The 22,362-nt window shown below is 48.9% G+C and overlaps 1 protein-coding gene across 1 annotated transcript in view; it reads left to right on the top strand.

Moving 5' to 3' along the window:
• The window catches only part of LOC112240824 (dynein axonemal heavy chain 6-like), a gene marked incomplete at both ends in the record, with an annotated part of 94,357 nt that overhangs the window by 26,906 nt on the left and 45,089 nt on the right, over positions 1–22,362 (top strand). Inside the window, 8 exon segments of the mRNA XM_042314035.1 lie at positions 1,321–1,452; positions 3,821–3,992; positions 5,069–5,215; positions 6,458–6,531; positions 6,675–6,829; positions 7,869–8,100; positions 13,844–13,996; positions 16,196–16,336. Coding sequence (XP_042169969.1) covers positions 1,321–1,452; positions 3,821–3,992; positions 5,069–5,215; positions 6,458–6,531; positions 6,675–6,829; positions 7,869–8,100; positions 13,844–13,996; positions 16,196–16,336 — 1,206 coding nt within the window.

Genomic DNA, 22,362 nt, shown 5'->3' with positions numbered 1-22,362 from the left:
ACACATCACACACCACACACACACCACACACCACACACCACACACACCACACACCACACACCACACACACACACCACACACACACATCACACACCACACACACCACACACACACACACACACCACACACCACACACACCACACACACCACACACACACACACACCACACACACACACACACACACCACACACACACACATCACACACACCACACACACACCACACACACACACACACACACACCACACACCACACACACACACACACACACACACACACACACACACACACCACACACCACACACCACACACAACACACACCACACACACCACACACACACACACACACACACACCACACACACACACACACACACACACACACACACACACACACACACACACACACACACCACACACCACACACACACACCACACACACCACACACACACACACCACACACCACACACACACACACACACATCACACACACCACACACACACCACACACCACACACACACAGTCTTGTTCAATATGTAGACAGAGTCTCATCTTGTCTGGGCTAGAGGATATTAGGTGAAACATTGAGTGTGTTCTGCTCCAGTCGTTATTTTGAAGTCTGAGAAAATGAAGTGGCTTTATGTTTGTGGTCAGTGAAAACTTTGACTTTAGTATTCAGACAGAGGGATGGTCTGAGGTCCATAGTAGATTGGAGGCCCAGGTCCAGGAGCTGATAGGGTCCATTATTCTGCTTTTGTTTTAGTCTTTTGTTACTGTTGTGAATGATCAGCACACAGTAATTAGTTTCCAATAGCACAATCATTCACAGAATCAGTTATTCTGTTTGTTGAGATCTGAACGTGTACTGGGTGTAAATGTGTTTCCACCACATGCAGACAGACGACAGAGAACCATGTCAAGACAGCAACCAGAGTAGTCACACAAGGTCATATGCAGACACACACACACACGCACACACACGCACCCACGCACACGCACAGGGAATACAGAACCAAGGGCATGTCAATATTTTCTAATCCAAACAGGGTTTCACTCTGAAGTTTAACTCAGCTAAAAATTCTGACCCGGGTGGATGTTCTTCAAACTGAAAGTCAAATGTAATATTGATAGAAGACGAAATCGATGAAAAATATGAGGTTTCAAAATATGAGGGTTTAAATATATATGAAAATATGAGGGTCAAATACATATGAAAATGTGTTGGTAGGAAATCTTTTTTCTGTGCTAAATCTTCCTTTCGACCCCCCCCCTCTCCTCCGTTCCTCCCCTCTTCTCTCTCATTCTCTTTCTCTCTGCAGGACATGACGATCGCGGCGGCCTGCGCTCCGCCTGGAGGGGGCCGTAACCCGGTGACCCCTCGTTTCATCCGCCACTTCAGCATGCTGTGTCTGCCCACTCCCTCCGAACACAGCCTCAAACAGATCTTCAATGTGGGTAACCCCTGACCTCTGACATCTAAACCCTGCCCTAAGAGCACAGTCTCAAACAGATCTTCAAGGTCAAGACTTAACCTCCAACCTCGGTTCCTAACCCTAATATGAACTTTTAACCCCCTGTCTCCAAACCCTCTTGTCTCTTTTCTCCTCATGCCCTCTCCCTCACAGCCCCTTAACAAGCTGTGGTAGTTTAATTACAGATCAACTATCGTCATGTCCTCTCCCTCACAGCCCCTTAACAAGCTGTGGTAGTTTAATTACAGATCAACCATCCTCATGCCCTCTCCCTCACAGCCCCTTAACAAGCTGTGGTAGTTTAATTACAGATCAACCATCCTCATGCCCTCTCCCTCACAGCCCCTTAACAAGCTGTGGTAGTTTAATTACAGATCAACTATCGTCATGTCCTCTCGCTCACAGCCCCTTAACAAGCTGTGGTAGTTTAATTACAGATCAACCATCCTCATGCCCTCTCCCTCACAGCCCCTTAACAAGCTGTGGTAGTTTAATTACAGATCAACTATCGTCATGTCCTCTCCCTCACAGCCCCTTAACAAGCTGTGGTAGTTTAATTACAGATCAACCATCCTCATGCCCTCTCCCTCACAGCCCCTTAACAAGCTGTGGTAGTTTAATTACAGATCAACCATCCTCATGCCTCTCCCTCACAGCCCCTCACAGCCCTCTCGCTCACAGCCCCTTAACAAGCTGTGGTAGTTTAATTACAGATCAACCATCCTCATGTCCTCTCCCTCACAGCCCCTTAACAAGCTGTGGTAGTTTAATTACAGATCAACTATCGTCATGTCCTCTCGCTCACAGCCCCTTAACAAGCTGTGGTAGTTTAATTACAGATCAACCATCCTCATGCCCTCTCCCTCACAGCCCCTTAACAAGCTGTGGTAGTTTAATTACAGATCAACCATCCTCATGTCCTCTCCCTCACAGCCCCTTAACAAGCTGTGGTAGTTTAATTACAGATCAACTATCGTCATGTCCTCTCCCTCACAGCCCTTAACAAGCTGTGGTAGTTTAATTACAGATCAACTATCGTCATGTCCTCTCGCTCACAGCCCCTTAACAAGCTGTGGTAGTTTAATTACAGATCAACCATCCTCATGCCCTCTCCCTCACAGCCCCTTAACAAGCTGTGGTAGTTTAATTACAGATCAACCATCGTCATGTCCTCTCCTCACAGCCCCTTAACAAGCTGTGGTAGTTTAATTACAGATCAACCATCCTCATGTCCTCTCCCTCACAGCCCCTTAACAAGCTGTGGTAGTTTAATTACAGATCAACCATCCTCATGTCCTCTCCCTCACAGCCCCTTAACAAGCTGTGGTAGTTTAATTACAGATCAACCATCCTCATGTCCTCTCCCTCACAGCCCCTTAACAAGCTGTGGTAGTTTAATTACAGGTCAACCATCCTCATGTCCTCTCCCTCACAGCCCCTTAACAAGCTGTGGTAGTTTAATTACAGATCAACCATCCTCATGTCCTCTCCCTCACAGCCCCTTAACAAGCTGTGGTAGTTTAATTACAGATCAACCATCCTCATGCCCTCTCCCTCACAGCCCCTTAACAAGCTGTGGTAGTTTAATTACAGATCAACAATGACTCACAGCCCCTTAACAAGCTGTGGTAGTTTAATTACAGATCAACTATCCTCATGTCCTCTCCCTCACAGCCCCTTAACAAGCTGTGGTAGTTTAATTACAGATCAACCATCCTCATGTCCTCTCCCTCACAGCCCCTTAATTAATTACAGATTGACTATCCTCACACGTGGTTTTCTATCCTCGTTGGGACCTATAATTGATTTCCATTCAAAATCCTGTTTTCCTTAACCCCTAAACCTTAACCCAAACCCTATACCTAACTCCTAAACCTAACCACTAATGCCTTTCCCTAACCCTAATCCTACCCACTAACCCTAACCCTAATTCTAACCCTAAACCTAACCCCTAACCTTAACCCAACCCCTACGCCTAACTCATAAACCTAACCACTAACGCCTTACCCTAACCCTAATTCTAACCCTAATTCTAAACCTAACCCTAATTCTAACCCTAATTCTAAACCTAACCCTAATTCTAACCCTAAACTTAACCCCTAGTCTTAAAATGAACCTTGTCCTCATTGTGATGTGGGAAATGTCCCCACGAGGGAGAATTTGCCTTGTTTTACTATCCTTGTGGGGACTTTTGGGAGATTCAGAAGAACAAGACCACACACACACACACACAATCACGTGTGTGTCTGGAGTCTGCCCTCTCTCCTCAAGGGCATATTCAAGCACACACACCCTCAAGCCCACGTACGCTTAACTCTCTATGTTGAAACGGTCTCTCCCCCTCCAGGCCATCCTCAGTGGTTTCCTCAGTGAGTTCCCCCAGGCGGTGAGGTCTTCAGCAGGCAGCATCGTAGACGCAGCAGTAGAGATCTACCACCGCATGTCTGTGGACCTCCTGCCTACACCAGCCAAGTCCCACTACGTCTTCAACCTCAGGGACCTCTCCAAGTGTGTCCAGGGTGAGACACACACACACACACACACTACGTCTTCACCCTCAGGGACCTCTCCAAGTGTGTCCAGGGTGAGAAAGTTTGTCTTGGCTTTTTCATTTGTAAGTTATTAAAGTAGCTGATGGACTGAGATGCTCTTGGTTGTAGCCTGAAGTCCAGACAGAGACAGTACCAGTCCTCTACCCAGCAGCCTCACAACCATCATCAGAGCAGAGAGGCCTGAGTTAAAGTGACTACTGCTCCCTGACCCCCGCTAGGGAGTCACCATGCAGAACACACACACACACACACACACACCAGCGAGCGTAAACACACACACATACACACACCAGCATTAATACTTACCCAAGGCGAATAAGGCCAACCCAGCCCCCATTCTTGCTGAGGGCGAGCGTGGTCACATTAATGCCCTCAACTTTCTAACAAGACTTGAACATGGATCCTCTGGTGTGTCCGACCCATCATATCTCCTAAAGCATCCCTAGTGTTGCATAACATTGATAACAACAGGGATGTGTCAACAGCAGATATTAGACTTTTCTTTACTTCTTCATGTGTTAAGGTTGCAGGGTGAGAACCACCAAGTTGAATCATGTTTTATTATTCTCTGGTCGTAAATAAATCATGTTAAATCCATCTAACCCTCCCTGCCTTTTTACCTCCCTCTTCCCTCCCCCCTTCACCTTCCTCCTCCCCCCCTCCCTCTCCCCTCCCTCCCCTCCCCTGCTCCCTCTCCCCTCTCCTCCCTGCCTCCCACTCTCTCTCATCTCTCCTCCCTCCACTTCTCTCCCTCCCTTCACCCCCCCTCTCTCCCTCCCTTCACCTCCCTCCTCATTCTCTCTCCCTCCCTGCCTCTTTACCTCTCTCTTCCCTTCACCTCCCCCTCCCCCACTCCCTCTCCCCCTCCCCTCCATCTCTCTCTCCCTCCACCTCCCTCTCTCATTCTCTCTCTCCCTCCCTGCCTCTTTACTTTCCTCCCTCCCCCACCTCCCTCTCTTCCCCCTCCTCCCACCCTCTTCTCACCTCTCTCTCTCTCATTCTCTCTCTCTCTCCCTCCCTCCCTCTGTCTGTTTGTCCTCTAGGTATGTTGCAGTGTGAGCCAGGCACGGTGAGGGATCAGACTGGGATATTCCGTCTGTTCTGTCACGAGTGTCAGAGAGTGTTCCACGACCGACTCATCAACAACGAAGACAAAACCTACTTCAACACCATCGTCTCTGAGATGGCCAGTAAGAACATAACCCAGAGTTTAATAAAACCTAGACGGCCAGTAAGAACATAATACAGAGTTTAATAGAACCTAGACGGCCAGTAAGAACATAACACACAGTTTAATAGAACCTAGAGCTAGACGGTCAGTAAGAACATAACACAGAGTTTAATAGAACCTAGAGCTAGACGGTCAGTAAGAACATAACACAGAGTTTAGTAGAACCTAGACGGCCAGTAAGAACATAACACAGAGTTTAATAGAACCTAGACGGCCAGTAAGAACATAACACAGAGTTTAATAGAACCTAGACGGCCAGTAAGAACATAACACAGAGTTTAATAGAACCTAGACGGCCAGTAAGAACATAACACAGAGTTTAATAGAACCTAGACGGCCAGTAAGAACATAACACAGAGTTTAATAGAACCTAGACGGCCAGTAAGAACATAACACAGAGTTTAATAGAACCTAGACGGCCAGTAAGAACATAACACAGAGTTTAATAGAACCTAGAGCTAGACGGTCAGTAAGAACATAACACAGAGTTTAATAGAACCTAGACGGCCAGTAAGAACATAACACAGAGTTTAATAGAACCTAGACGGCCAGTAAGAACATAACACAGAGTTTAATAAAACCTAGACGGCAGTAAGAACATAACACAGAGTTTAATAGAACCTAGACTAGTAAGAACATAACACAGAGTTTAATAGAACCTAGAGAAAGAACATAACACAGAGTTTAATAGAACCTAGACGGCCAGTAAGAACATAACACAGAGTTTAATAGAACCTAGACGGCCAGTAAGAACATAACACAGAGTTTAATAGAACCTAGACGGCCAGTAAGAACATAACACAGAGTTTAATAGAACCTAGACGGCCAGTAAGAACATAACACAGAGTTTAATAGAACCTAGACGGCCAGTAAGAACATAACACAGAGTTCAATAGAACCTAGAGCTAGACGGTCAGTAAGAACATAACACAGAGTTCAATAGACCCTAGAGCTAGACGGTCAGTAAGAACATAACACAGAGTGTAATAGAACCTAGACATAGTTGGCCAGTAAGAACATAACACAGAGTTCAATAGAACCTAGACGGCTAGTTTGAACTTTCAGAGTTTAGCCTCTCACTAAGCAGTGTTTTGACATATTAAGATTGAAAGCCATTTCAATGTCCTTTTCTGAAACGTCCCACAATTGTTGAGCTATGAATAGCAACTCTTTAAATATATTTCCGTTCTTCTTCTTTCAGGCAAATATTTTGGCTTCAATTTAGAACCCAATTACTTTGTGACCAAACCCATCATATTTGGAGATTTCATCAAGGTAAAATGCGCTATAAGCCTATAAATCCAATCAATTTCCCAGGTGCTCAAAGCGCTTAACATTTACGGCATCCATCTATCTATCTCGCAATCCTTCCTGTCCCCCGCCCCCCTCCATCTCTCCCTCCCTCTCCTCTCCTCTAGGTGGGTGCAGAGAAGGCAGATCGTCTGTATGAGGACCTAACAGAGCCAGATAAGATCAGGGCTGTGCTCCAGGACTACCTGGATGACTACAACATGACCTTCTCCAAGGAGACCAAGCTGGTGTTCTTCCAGGACGCTGTAGAACACGTCTCCAGGTCATGTTACGCTCGGAAACGGAGCCCTATTCCCTAATTAGTGCAGTGAATGCATTCGAAATTGTACCCCATTCCCTATATAGTGTACAGACGTTTTGGCCTAAATCGCACCCTATTCCCTATTTAGTGGACTGGTTAGCATCTTTAATGACACCCTATTCCCTATTTAGTGGACTGATTAGCATCTTTAATGACACCCTATTCCCTATTTAGTGGACTGATTAGCATACTTAACGACACTCTATTCCCTATTTAGTGGACTGATTAGCATACTTAACGACACTCTATTCCCTATTTAGTGGACTGATTAGCATCCTTAATGACAACCTATTCCCTATTTAGCATCCTTAATGACAACCTATTCCCTATTTAGTAGACTGATTAGCATCTTTGATGACACCCTATTCCCTATTTAGTGGACTGATTAGCATACTTAACGACACTCTATTCCCTATTTAGTGGACTGATTAGCATCCTTAATGACACCCTATTCCCTATTTAGTGAACTGATTAGCATCCTTAATGACAACCTATTCCCTATTTAGTGAACTGATTAGCATCCTTAATGACAACCTATTCCCTATTTAGAGAACTGATTAGCATCCTTAATGACAACCTATTCCCTATTTAGTAGACTGATTAGCATCTTTGATGACACCCTATTCCCTATTTAGTGGACTGATTAGCATACTTAACGACACTCTATTCCCTATTTAGTGGACTGATTAGCATCCTTAATGACACCCTATTCCCTATTTAGTGAACTGATTAGCATCCTTAATGACAACCTATTCCCTATTTAGAGAACTGATTAGCATCTTTGATGACACCCTATTCCCTATTTAGAGAACTGATTAGCATACTTAACAACACTCTATTCCCTATTTAGTGAACTGATTAGCATACTTAACAACACTCTATTCCCTATTTAGTGAACTTATTTTGTCCAGAACCCCATAAAGAGTTAGTTTTTGTGTTTTTGTAATGCTTTAATTTGTTAAATTGCTTACTTCCTGACCCAGTCCTTCTGTTCCTATAGGATAGCGCGTATGATCCGCCAGGAGCGCGGTAACGCCCTATTGGTGGGCGTGGGGGGCACGGGGAAACAGTCACTGACGCGGCTGGCGGCCCACATGTGCGGCATGCGCTGCTTCCAGATAGAACTGAGCCGAGGATACAACTACGACAGCTTCCATGAAGACCTGAGACGACTGTTCAAGATGGCTGGGGTGGAGGGCAAGGACATGGTGTTCCTCTTCACTGACACACAGGTAGGGGAGGGGGAGAGGAGGGCAAGGACATGGTGTTCCTCTTCACTGACACACAGGTAGGGGAGGGGGGAGGAGGGCAAGGACATGGTGTTCCTCTTCACTGACACACAGGTAGGGGAGGGGGAGAGGAGGGCAAGGACATGGTGTTCCTCTTCACTGACACACAGGTAGGGGAGGGGGAGAGGAGGGCAAGGACATGGTGTTCCTCTTCACTGACACACAGGTAGGGGAGGGGGAGAGGAGGGCAAGGACATGGTGTTCCTCTTCACTGACACACAGGTAGGGGAGGGGGAGAGGAGGGCAAGGACATGGTGTTCCTCTTCACTGACACACAGGTAGGGGAGGGGGAGAGGAGGGCAAGGACATGGTGTTCCTCTTCACTGACACACAGGTAGGGGAGGGGGAGGGAGGGCAAGGACATGGTGTTCCTCTTCACTGACACACAGGTAGGGGGGGGGGGGGGGCAAGGACATGGTGTTCCTCTTCACTGACACACAGGTAGGGGAGGGGGAGAGGAGGGCAAGGACATGGTGTTCCTCTTCACTGACACACAGGTAGGGGAGGGGAAGGACATGGTGTTCCTCTTCACACAGGTAGGGGGAAGGACATGGTGTTCCTCTTCACTGACACACAGGTAGGGGAGGGGAAGGACATGGTGTTCCTCTTCACTGACACACAGGTAGGGGAGGGCAAGGACATGGTGTTCCTCTTCACTGACACACAGGTAGGGAGGGCAAGGACATGGTGTTCCTCTTCACTGACACACAGGTAGGGGAGGGGGCAAGGACATGGTGTTCCTCTTCACTGACACACAGGTAGGGGAGGGGGAGAGGAGGGCAAGGACATGGTGTTCCTCTTCACTGACACACAGGTAGGGGAGGGGAAGGACATGGTGTTCCTCTTCACTGACACACAGGTAGGGGAGGGGAAGGACATGGTGTTCCTCTTCACTGACACACAGGTAGGGGAGGGGGAGAGGAGGGCAAGGACATGGTGTTCCTCTTCACTGACACACAGGTAGGGGAGGGGAGGACATGGTGTTCCTCTTCAGACACACAGGTAGGGGAGGGGGGCAAGGACATGGTGTTCCTCTTCACTGACACACAGGTAGGGGAGGGGGAGAGGAGGGGAAGGACATGGTGTTCCTCTTCACTGACACACAGGTAGGGGAGGGGGAGAGAGGAGGGCAAGGACATGGTGTTCCTCTTCACTGACACACAGGTAGGGGAGGGGGAGGGACATGGTGTTCCTCTTCACTGACACACAGGTAGGGGAGGGGAGAGGAGGGCAAGGACATGGTGTTCCTCTTCACTGACACACAGGTAGGGGAGGGGGAGAGGAGGGGAAGGACATGGTGTTCCTCTTCACTGACACACAGGTAGGGGAGGGGGAGAGGAGGGCAAGGACATGGTGTTCCTCTTCACTGACACACAGGTAGGGGAGGGGGAGGGAGGGCAAGGACATGGTGTTCCTCTTCACTGACACACAGGTAGGGGAGGGGGAGAGGACATGGTGTTCCTCTTCACTGACACACAGGTAGGGAGGGGGAGAGGAGGGGAAGGACATGGTGTTCCTCTTCACTGACACACAGGTAGGGGAGGGGGAGAGGAGGGCAAGGACATGGTGTTCCTCTTCACTGACACACAGGTAGGGGAGGGGGAGGAGAGGACATGGTGTTCCTCTTCACTGACACACAGGTAGGGAGGGGGAGAGGAGGGGAAGGACATGGTGTTCCTCTTCACTGACACACAGGTAGGGGAGGGGGAGAGGAGGGCAAGGACATGGTGTTCCTCTTCACTGACACACAGGTAGGGGAGGGGGAGGGACATGGTGTTCCTCTTCACTGACACACAGGTAGGGGAGGGGGAGAGGACATGGTGTTCCTCTTCACTGACACACAGGTAGGGGAGGGGGAGAGGGACATGGTGTTCCTCTTCACTGACACACAGGTAGGGGAGGGGGAGAGGACATGGTGTCCCTCTTCACTGACACACAGGTAGGGGAGGGGAGGGACATGGTGTTCCTCTTCACTGACACACAGGTAGGGGAGGGGGAGAGGACATGGTGTTCCTCTTCACTGACACACAGGTAGGGGAGGGGGAGAGGACATGGTGTTCCTCTTCACTGACACACAGGTAGGGGAGGGGGAGAGGACATGGTGTTCCTCTTCACTGACACACAGGTAGGGGAGGGGGAGAGGACATGGGTTCCTCTTCACTGACACACAGGTAGGGGAGGGGAAGGACATGGTGTTCCTCTTCACTGACACACAGGTAGGGGAGGGGGAGAGGAGGTGTCCCTCTTCACTGACACACAGGACATGGTGTTCCTCTTCACTGACACACAGGTAGGGGAGGGGGAGAGGACATGGGTTCCTCTTCACTGACACACAGGTAGGGGACATGGTGTTCCTCTTCACTGACACACAGGTAGGGGAGGGGGAGAGGAGGTGTTCACTGACATGGTGTTCCTCTTCACTGACACACAGGTAGGGGAGGGGGAGAGGAGGGCAAGGACATGGTGTTCCTCTTCACATGGTGTTCCTCTTCACTGACACACAGGTAGGGGAGGGGGAGGGAGGGCAAGGACATGGTGTTCCTCTTCACTGACACACAGGTAGGGGAGGGGGAGAGGAGGTTCCTCTTCACTGACACACAGGTAGGGGACATGGTGTTCCTCTTCACTGACACACAGGTAGGGGAGGGGGAGAGGAGGGCAAGGACATGGTGTTCCTCTTCACTGACACACAGGTAGGGGAGGGGGAGAGGACATGGTGTCCCTCTTCACTGACACACAGGTAGGGGAGGGGGAGAGGAGGGCAAGGACATGGTGTTCCTCTTCACTGACACACAGGTAGGGGAGGGGAGAGGAGGGCAAGGACATGGTGTTCCTCTTCACTGACACACAGGTAGGGGGGGGGGAGAGGAGGGCAAGGACATGGTGTTCCTCTTCACTGACACACAGGTAGGGGAGGGGAGAGGAGGGCAAGGACATGGTGTTCCTCTTCACTGACACACAGGTAGGGGAGGGGGGAGGGAGGGCAAGGACATGGTGTTCCTCTTCACTGACACACAGGTAGGGGAGGGGGAGAGGAGGGCAAGGACATGGTGTTCCTCTTCACTGACACACAGGTAGGGGAGGGGGAGAGGAGGGCAAGGACATGGTGTTCCTCTTCACTGACACACAGGTAGGGGAGGGGGAGAGGAGGGCAAGGACATGGTGTTCCTCTTCACTGACACACAGGTAGGGGAGGGGGAGAGGACATGGTGTCCCTCTTCACTGACACACAGGTAGGGGAGGGGAGAGGAGGGCAAGGACATGGTGTTCCTCTTCACTGACACACAGGTAGGGGAGGGGAGAGGAGGGCAAGGACATGGTGTTCCTCTTCACTGACACACAGGTAGGGGAGGGGGAGAGGAGGGCAAGGACATGGTGTTCCTCTTCACTGACACACAGGTAGGGGAGGGGGAGAGGGAGGGCAAGGACATGGTGTTCCTCTTCACTGACACACAGGTAGGGGAGGGGGAGAGGAGGGCAAGGACATGGTGTTCCTCTTCACTGACACACAGGTAGGGGGGGAGAGGAGGGCAAGGACATGGTGTTCCTCTTCACTGACACACAGGTAGGGGAGGGGGAGAGGAGGGCAAGGACATGGTGTTCCTCTTCACTGACACACAGGTAGGGGAGGGGGAGAGGAGGGCAAGGACATGGTGTTCCTCTTCACTGACACACAGGTAGGGGGGGGGAGAGGAGGGCAAGGACATGGTGTTCCTCTTCACTGACACACAGGTAGGGGAGGGGGAGAGGAGGGCAAGGACATGGTGTTCCTCTTCACTGACACACAGGTAGGGGAGGGGGAGAGGAGGGCAAGGACATGGTGTTCCTCTTCACTGACACACAGGTAGGGGAGGGGGAGAGGAGGGCAAGGACATGGTGTTCCTCTTCACTGACACACAGGTAGGGGAGGGGGAGAGGAGGGGAAGGACATGGTGTTCCTCTTCACTGACACACAGGTAGGGGAGGGGGAGAGGAGGGGAAGGACATGGTGTTCCTCTTCACTGACACACAGGTAGGGGAGGGGGAGAGGAGGGCAAGGACATGGTGTTCCTCTTCACTGACACACAGGTAGGGGAGGGGGAGAGGAGGGCAAGGACATGGTGTTCCTCTTCACTGACACACAGGTAGGGGAGGGGGAGAGGAGGGGAAGGACATGGTGTTCCTCTTCACTGACACACAGGTAGGGGAGGGGGAGAGGAGGGCAAGGACATGGTGTTCCTCTTCACTGACACACAGGTAGGGGAGGGGAAGAGGGGAGAGGAGGGCAAGGACATGGTGTTCCTCTTCACTGACACACAGGTAGGGGAGGGGGGGGGGAGAGGAGGGGAAGGACATGGTGTTCCTCTTCACTGACACACAGGTAGGGGAGGGGGAGGGGGCAAGGACATGGTGTTCCTCTTCACTGACACACAGGTAGGGGAGGGGGGAGGGAGGGCAAGGACATGGTGTTCCTCTTCACTGACACACAGGTAGGGGAGGGGGAGAGGAGGGCAAGGACATGGTGTTCCTCTTCACTGACACACAGGTAGGGGAGGGGGGGGAGAGGAGGGCAAGGACATGGTGTTCCTCTTCACTGACACACAGGTAGGGGAGGGGGAGGGAGGGCAAGGACATGGTGTTCCTCTTCACTGACACACAGGTAGGGGAGGGGGAGAGGAGGGGAAGGACATGGTGTTCCTCTTCACTGACACACAGGTAGGGGAGGGGGAGGGAGGGCAAGGACATGGTGTTCCTCTTCACTGACACACAGGTAGGGGAGGGGAAGAGGGGGAGAGGAGGGCAAGGACATGGTGTTCCTCTTCACTGACACACAGGTAGGGGAGGGGGAGAGGAGGGGAAGGACATGGTGTTCCTCTTCACTGACACACAGGTAGGGGAGGGGGAGGAGGGCAAGGACATGGTGTTCCTCTTCACTGACACACAGGTAGGGGAGGGGGAGAGGAGGGCAAGGACATGGTGTTCCTCTTCACTGACACACAGGTAGAGGAGGGGGAGAGGAGGGCAAGGACATGGTGTTCCTCTTCACTGACACACAGGTAGGGGAGGGGGAGAGGAGGGCAAGGACATGGTGTTCCTCTTCACTGACACACAGGTAGGGGAGGGGAAGAGGGGGAGAGGAGGGCAAGGACATGGTGTTCCTCTTCACTGACACACAGGTAGGGGAGGGGGAGAGGAGGGCAAGGACATGGTGTTCCTCTTCACTGACACACAGGTAGGGGAGGGGGAGAGGAGGGCAAGGACATGGTGTTCCTCTTCACTGACACACAGGTAGGGGAGGGGGAGAGGAGGGGAAGGACATGGTGTTCCTCTTCACTGACACACAGGTAGAGGAGGGGGGAGAGGAGGGAAGGACATGGTGTTCCTCTTCACTGACACACAGGTAGGGGAGGGGAAGAGGGGGCGAGGAGGGGAGAGTTTGCAAGAACAGGTGTGTGTGCATGGAGGCCATGTGATGGGCAGATAGCAGGTCTATAAAGACTGTACCAGACAGCTAATGAAGTAGATATGGCCAGTGTTTATCTGTGACCATCTGCTTGCCAAACCATGCCACCTCTGTGACTCATCACCTCATTACCCCACTGAGCAGAAGCCGAGGCATTAGCCCTGGAAGCTATAGCTTCAGTCTTCAGTTCTCAGGCACGTTTCCATCCCCCCTCCATTACATGTGTGTATTATTGTTCATCAGATCGTGGTGGAGGAGTTCCTAGAGGACATTAACAACATGTTGAACAGTGGAGAGGTGCCCAACCTGTTTGAGAAGGATGATCTGGAGCAGGTCCTGGCTGCCACACGGCCCAGAGCCAAGGAGGCCGGCATTAATGAGGGAAACCGAGACGAGGTACAGTAGAGTACACACTCACTCATAGAACACTCAATATAGAATTGTAATTACAGGGATCCTCTGTAAAAGAGACCTTTACTCCCTGTCAAAATAAAGGTTAAATATAATAACTACATGTGTAATATTTATGTATGTACTGTCGTGTCTTTACTATGGATTCAATGATATGACATGTTATTTTATAAAAATCAATTATCTGTAATTAATATTACCTGATTAAACTAGTCATGTAAATGTATTAACTAGGAAGTCGGGGCACCACGGAAGAATGTTTATAGAGCTGTTGTCTTCTGAATAAACTCTTAAAGACCTGGTAATCTTTTATATCAACAGCAGTCAATTATTAATCGTCACCTTATTCAGTCTCATCTGAACGTCGTAAAATGATTGAACCCTGGCTAACAAGTTGAATCAGCAATACAAAATTTGGTTTAATTAGTTATTTACTAAATTCCCAAATAATCACACAGAATTACATATGCACAGGCTGGATCATACATTGATTACTAATTATGTCATACAAGAAAATGTCCCCAGCGGACGGAACAGATATGACGGCTGGTTACACAAAGAAAGGGGGTTGGGTTTGAATGAAAGCGCGGGAAGACTGAGGAACAAAATAACTGGGTCTCTATCGGACCTTATGAAGCTATGCTATCGTAAAAACAGAATCTTGTGCATTCTAAATAACCGCCCATTCGGAAAAGGAAAATGCAAGAATTATATTTTCTTTGAGCTGCGCTTCGATAGTTTGGTCGAAGATGGAAGGCTGGGTTGCCCAGCAGAGATCTCCCTTGTCCTTTGAAGAATATTTCTGGGCAGATACGTTGTAGTCTGTCGTCGTGTGGTAAAACGGATACGATGTAGTACCCTGTCGTTCTGAAGAGATTGTCCGTCCTTTCCTAGCCCACGTTTACAGCTGCTGCTGATAACTCAACGTCTTGGATGTATCACTTCTTCAGTGAATAAGAGTTCAAAGTTCATACCAAGTTGCCATACTAAGCTCATGCTATATTCTGGCTGGTGTATTCAAATTCATCCTTCCAGCATGGCGATCTCTACCTCTACGTTGAAATTCGCCTTTCTGAACGAATGGACATCAGTCCTCACGTCATCAGGAACACAATGTTAATTTTGTTAGGTTGTAATCATTCAACCATTTGCAACCAGAGCTCACGCTGAGGTTGGCTTAGTTCGCCGTGAATTAGGTCACGGGGGTTCTTATAGTAATGTAGAATAGGGATTGCTTCATCGTTTCCAACCAATACCTATTCACGTGGGCGTCGCCACTGATTGAGCACATTTTACTTATGAAAACAATTCTCTAATTTTAAAAGCTAAAATGACATCTTTTCACAAATAGTTTCATATTTAAACATTTAAATTGCACAACAATTCCATGTGAATCTGATAACTATAATGTGTAGACTTCACAAGATACAGTTTATGTCGTCCTGTCATCAGATATAATGTCCCAGACAAAGAATATGATGTGACATCATATTCTTTAAGTACCAACGGACACTTTCAACTGGTTGCATTACACAAAGATTGTTCTTTTCCCCAACCTGTTGATGTTTCCATACTCTCTCTATGTTAACAACAGGGCTTTCCAAGAGTCCATTCTGTAGAGTGGACAGAAAAAGGGGGAGATTTATGGGGGGGTCATAAACCTCCCCCAACAGGGCAACGTCATGACAGTACCATTCATTAATATTTATACATGTATTTAGACATATATCCAGCGACCTATTCATTCAAATCGTAATGTATGTATTGATGTATGTGTTCATATTGAGCTGTTCATCCCAGTAGGATTCAGTATAGTGTCTCGTGTCTTGTTAAGGTCCTATATGAAGTGTTGAGGCAGCAGCTATGTCCCAGCAGTAGTCTGTCAACAAGGCAGAGCAGCAGGCTCTGGACACCTCCAGAACTCTGACCCCTTCGCTTTAATTACACGGACTGTGGCCTCAGTCTAAACAACACTCAATTGATTTCCTCTCATGTGTTAGACGGTTTGAATTTGGCACTTGACTATATAGTGAGTCTGTTTGCATGAGTTAATTTGTATGCGTTTGCTTGAATGCATTTCTATAGATGTGTGTGTGTCTCCCTGTGTGTGTCTCCCTGTATGTCTCTCCATGTGTGTGTCTGTAACATGTGTGTGTCTGTAACCTGTTTGTGTGTGTGTGTTAGGTGTTCCAGTTCTTCATCTCTCGGGTCAGAGAGAAGCTGCACATTGTGTTGTGTATGAGTCCTGTAGGAGATGCCTTCAGGTCCCGCTGTCGTATGTTCCCCTCTCTGGTCAACTGCTGCACCATCGACTGGTTTGTACAGGTCAGGACACTACGCTCTCTGTGGGTGTGGGATTGCCTCTCTCTGTCTCTGTCTCTCTCTCTCTCTGTCTCTCTGTCTCTGTGGGTGTGTGATTGCCTCTCTCTATCTGTCTCTGTCTCTCTCTCTGTCTCTGTGGGTGTGGGATTGCCTCTCTCTATCTGTCTCTGTCTCTCTCTCTCTCTCTGTCTCTGTGGGTGTGTGATTGCCTCTCTCTATCTGTCTCTGTCTCTCTCTCTGTCTCTCTCTGTCTCTCTCTGTCTCTGTGGGTGTGTGATTGCCTCTCTCTATCTCTCTCTCTCTCTCTCTCTCTCTCTCTCTCTCTCTCTCTCTCTTCCTCCATCTCTCTCAATTCAATTCAATTCAATTCAAGGGCTTTATTGGCATGGGAAACATGTGTTAACATTGCCAAAGCAAGTGAGGTAGACAACATACAAAGTGAATATATAAAGTGAAAAACAACAAAAATTAACAGTAAACATTACACATACAGAGGTTTCAAAACAGTAAAGACATTACAAATGTCATATTATATATATATACAGTGTTTTAACAATGTACAAATGGTTAAAGGACACAAGATCAAATAAATAAGCATAAATATGGGTGTATTTACAATGGTGTTTGTTCTTCACTGGTTGCCCTTTTCTCGTGGCAACAGGTCACAAACCTTGCTGCTGTGATGGCACACTGTGGAATGTCACCCAGTAGATATGGGAGTTTTTCAAAATTGGATTTGTTTTCGAATTCTTTGTGGATCTGTGTAATCTGAGGGAAATATGTCTCTCTAATATGGTCATACATTGGGCAGGAGGTCAGGAAGTGCAGCTCAGTTTCCACCTCATTTTGTGGGCAGTGAGCACATAGCCTGTCTTCTCTTGAGAGCCATGTCTGCCTACGGTGGCCTTTCTCAATAGCAAGGCTATGCTCACTAAGTCTGTACATAGTCAAAGCTTTCCTTAATTTTGGGTCAGTCACAGTGGTCAGGTATTCTGCCGCTGTGTACTCTCTGTTTAGGGCCAAATAGCATTCTAGTTTGCTCTGTTTTTTTGTTCATTGTTTCCAATGTGTCAAGTAATTATCTTTTTGTTTTCTCATGATTTGGTTGGGTCTAATTGTGCTGCTGTCCTGGGGCTCTGTAGTGTGTGTTTGTGAGCAGAGCCCCAGGACCAGCTTGCTTAGGGGACTCTTCTCCAGGTTCATCCTCTGTAGGTGATGGCTTTGTTATGGAAGGTTTGGGAATCGCTTCCTTTTAGGTGGTTGTAGAATTTAACAGCTCTTTTCTGGATTTTGATAATTAGTGGGTATCGGCCTAATTCTGCTCTGCATGCATTATTTGGTGTTCTACGTTGTACACGGAGGATATTTTTGCAGAATTCTGCGTGCAGAGTCTCAATTTGGTGTTTGTCCCATTTTGTGAAGTCTTGGTTGGTGAGCGGACCCCAGACCTCACAACCATAAAGGGCAATGGGCTCTATGACTGATTCAAGTATTTTTAGCCAAATCCTAATTGGTATGTTGAAATTTATGTTTCTTTTGATTGTCTCTGTGTGTGTGGGATTGCCTCTCTTTATCTCTGTCTCTGTCTCTCTCCCTCTCTCTCTCTCTCTGTCTCTGCGTGTGGGGGATTGCCTCTCTTTATCTCTGTCTCTGTCTCTCTCCCTCTCTCTCTCTCTCTCTCTGTCTCTGCGTGTGGGGGATTGCCTCTCTTTATCTCTGTCTCTGTCTCTCTCCCTCTCTCTCTCTCTCTCTCTGCGTGTGGGATCTCTGTCTCTGTCTCTGCGTGTGGGGATTGCCTCTCTCTGTCTGTGTGTGTATTTCTGTCTAATTAGTGAATTGTCAAAAACACGCACACTCATTTACTTTCTGTAATGAGGAGTATGTTGTCACTGCGTGCTCTCAGGGTGAAATGCTCCTCCATTCATCTCCATCAGGAATGTGTGTCAGGCACCCTGGTGTGTTGTGTCAGGCTCTGTGGGTGTGTGTAATGTCTGTGTGTGTGTGTGATGGATCACAGGGCGTGGGCTCGCCCCAGGTGTCCATTAGCGAAGCGCGCCCCTCTCTTCTATAGTTCCACCTCTTTTAATCTGCCTGTTTATTTTCATCATCCCTCCCTCTCTCCTCCACTCTCATCCCTCCATCAAGGTGACCCCCACTGAGAAGGAGCAGTCAGATGCAGTCAGGCGTTTATTTAGTGAGGACTTTATTCTGTTTGTTTAAAAGGAGTCTCTGACCCCCCTCTCTCTCTCTGTCTCTCTGTCTCTCTCTCACTCTCTGTCTCTCTCACTCTCTCTCTCTCTCTCTCTCTCTCTCTCACACTCTCTCTCATTCTCTCTCTCTTTCTCAATTCAATTCAAGGGGCTTTATTGGCATGGGAAACATGTGTTAACATTGCCAAAGCAAGTGAAAAGTGAAATAAACAATACAAATGAACAGTAAATATTACACTCACACAAGTTCCAAAAGAATAGTGGGGTTCGGCCTGTTGTTCTGCTCACGGCCTGGGCATATGAGCTGCTGTCATGTTGAGGTCCTTGCAACAGGGGCGGGGGGGCATGTATACATTAGGTTTGAGGCACAGTCTCGCAAAATGCTTGCATTCACCCGCTGTGTGGTGGCAGGGTGGAGATAACCACTTGTGTGTTGGAGAAAGTATAAGACGTTTTTTCAATCACTCCCTTTCCTGCTGGGGCCACCCTCTCCTGCTGGGGCCACCCTTTCCTGCTGGGGCCAACCTTTCCTGCTGTGGCCACCCTCTCCTGCTGGGGCCACCCTCTCCTGCTGGGGCCACCCTTTCCTGCTGGGGCCACCCTTTCCTGCTGGGGCCACCCTTTCCTGCTGGGGCCACTGTCCTCTGACCTGCTGGTGGCCACCAACTCTCCTGACTGGGGCCACCCTGGACATTTGTCCTCTGACAACAGCTCCAGGACATGTCTAGTGTTTGTCCTCTGACAACAGCTCCAGGACATGTCTAGTGTTTGTCCTCTGACAACAGCTCCAGGACATGTCTAGTGTTTGTCCTCTGACAACAGCTCCAGGACATGTCTAGTGTTTGTCCTCTGACAACAACTCCAGGACATGTCTAGTTTTTGTCCTCTGACAACAGCTCCAGGACATGTCTAGTGTTTGTCCTCTGACAACAACTCCAGGACATGTCTAGTGTTTGTCCTCTGAGGACATTGTCTAGTGTTTGTCCTCTGACAACAGCTCCAACAACTCCAGGACATGTCTAGTGTTTGTCCTCTGACAACAGCTCCAGGACCTGTGGGGGCTGTTAGGAGTGGTAGTGCTGTTGGAGGAGCTGACAGGGGGCTGTTAGGAGTAGTAGGGCTGTTGGAGGAGCTGACAGGGGGCTGTTAGTAGTGGTAGGGCTGTTGGAGGAGCTGACAGGGGGCTGTTAGGAGTGGTAGGGCTGTTGGAGAAGCTGACAGGGGGCTGTTAGGAGTGGTAGGGCTGTTGGAGGAGCTGACAGGGGGCTGTTAGGAGTGGTAGGGCTGTTGGAGGAGCTGACAGGGGGCTGTTAGGAGTTGTAGGGCTGTTGGAGGAGCTGACAGGGGTTGGTGGGTCCTCTGTCTGTCCGATCGTGGTGTTGAAGTTGTTGTCCGGGTCTGAGGTGGGCTGTTCTGCTGGCTTCTCTGGGGAGTGTCCTGCTCTCTGTCACACCTCAGCTTTCTCACCTCCTCCTTCACTGCTGTTAGCTGTTCCATCCCACCCTGTTCCTGTGTTCCACCCTTTCCTCCTTCACTGTCCCTCTCCCTCCTCCTTCACTGCTGTTAGCTGTTCCATGTGTTCCTCTCCTCCTTCACTGATGTTAGCTGTTCCATGTGTTCCTCTCTCTCCTCCTTCACTGATGTTAGCTGTTCCATGTGTTCCTCTCCCTCCTTCACTGATGTTAGCTGTTCCATGTGTTCCTCTCCCTCCTCCTTCACTGCTGTTAGCTGTTCCATGTGTCCTCTCCCTCCTCCTTCACTGCTGTTAGCTGTTCCATGTGTTCCTCTCTCTCCTCCTTCACTGATGTTAGCTGTTCCATGTGTTCCTCGCTCTCCTCCTTCACTGCTGTTAGCTGTTCCATGTGTTCCTCTCTCTCCTCCTTCACTGATGTTAGCTGTTCCATGTGTTCTTCTCCCTCCTCCTTCACTGCTGTTAGCTGTACCATGTGTTCCTCTCTCTCCTCCTTCACTGCTGTTAGCTGGTCTGTGTTAATATAGCACTGTGCTAGGGGGTGGTCTGTGTTAATATAGCACTGTGTCAGGGCATGGTCTGTGTTAATATAGCACTGTGCCAGGGGATGGTCTGTGTTAATATAGCACTGTGCCAGGGGATGGTCTGGTTAATATAGCACTGTGCCAGGGGATGGTATGTGTTAATATAGCACTGTGCCAGGGGATGGTGTGGTTAATATAGCACTGTGCCAGGGGATGGTATGTGTTAATATAGCACTGTGCCAGGGGATTGTCTGTGTTAATATAGCACTGTGCCATGGGATGGTCTATTTTAATATAGCACTGTGCTAGGGGATGGTCTGTGTGTAATATAGCACTGTGCCATGGGATGGTCTGTGTTAATATAGCACTGTGCCATGGGATGGTCTGGTTAATATAGCACTGTGCCAGGGGATGGTCTGGTTAATATAGCACTGTGTCAGGGGATGGTCTGTGTTAATATAGCACTGTGCCAGGGGATGGTCTGGTTAATATAGCACTGTACCAGGGGATGGTCTGTGTTAATATAGCACTGTGCTAGGGGATGGTCTGGTTAATATAGCACTGTACCAGGGGATGGTCTGTGTTAATATAGCACTGTGCTAGTGGATGGTCTGTGTTAATATAGCACTGTGCCATGGGATGGTCTGTGTTAATATAGCACTGTGCCATGGGATGGTCTGGTTAATATAGCACTGTGCCAGGGGATGGTCTGGTTAATATAGCACTGTGCCAGGGGATGGTCTGGTTAATATAGCACTGTGTCAGGGGATGGTCTGTGTTAATATAGCACTGTGCCAGGGGATGGTCTGGTTAATATAGCACTGTACCAGGGGATGGTCTGTGTTAATATAGCACTGTGCTAGGGGATGGTCTGTGTTAATATAACACTGTACCATGGGATGGTCTGTGTTAATATAGCACTATGCTAGGGGATTGTCTGTGTTAATATAGCACTGTGCCAGGGGATGGTCTGGTTAATATAGCACTGTGCCAGGGGATGGTCTGGTTAATATAGCACTGTGCCAGGGGATGGTCTGGTTAATATAGCACTGTACCAGGGGATGGTCTGTGTTAATATAGCACTGTGCCAGAGGATGGCCTGGTTAATATAGCACTGTGCTAGGGGATGGTCTGGTTAATATAGCACTGTGCCAGGGGATTGTCTGTGTTAATATAGCACTATGCCATGGGATGGTCTGTGTTAATATAGCACTGTGCCATGCCAGAGGATGGTCTGGTTAATATAGCACTGTGCCAGGGGATGGTCTGTGTTAATATAGCACTGTGCCAGGGGATGGTCTGGTTAATATAGCACTGTGCCAGGGGATGGTCTGGTTAATATAGCACTGTGCCAGGGGATTGTCTGTGTTAATATAGCACCGTGCCATGGGATGGTCTGTGTTAATATAGCACAGTGTCAGGGGATGGTCTGTGTTAATATAGCACTGTGCCATGCCAGGGGATGGTCTGGTTAATATAGCACTGTGCCAGGGGATGGTCTGTGTTAATATAGCACTGTGCCAGGGGATGGCCTGTGTTAATATAGCACTGTGCCAGGGGATGGTCTGTGTTAATATAGCACTGTGCCAGGGGATGGTCTGTGTTAATATAGCACTGTACCAGGGGATGGTCTGGTTAATATAACACTGTGCTAGGGGATGGTCTGTGTTAATATAGCACTGTGCCAGGGGATGGTCTGGTTAATATAGCACTGTGCTAGGGGATGGTCTGTGTTAATATAGCACTGTGCTAGGGGATTGTCTGTGTTAATATATCACTGTGCCAGGGGATGGTCTGTGTTAATATAGCACTGTGCTAGGGGAT

This window comes from Oncorhynchus tshawytscha, unplaced genomic scaffold (genome assembly GCF_018296145.1).
Source record: "Oncorhynchus tshawytscha isolate Ot180627B unplaced genomic scaffold, Otsh_v2.0 Un_contig_1923_pilon_pilon, whole genome shotgun sequence".
In the NCBI taxonomy this organism is placed as follows: Eukaryota; Metazoa; Chordata; class Actinopteri; order Salmoniformes; family Salmonidae; genus Oncorhynchus; species Oncorhynchus tshawytscha.
This window is presented reverse-complemented; position numbering and strand designations above follow the sequence as displayed.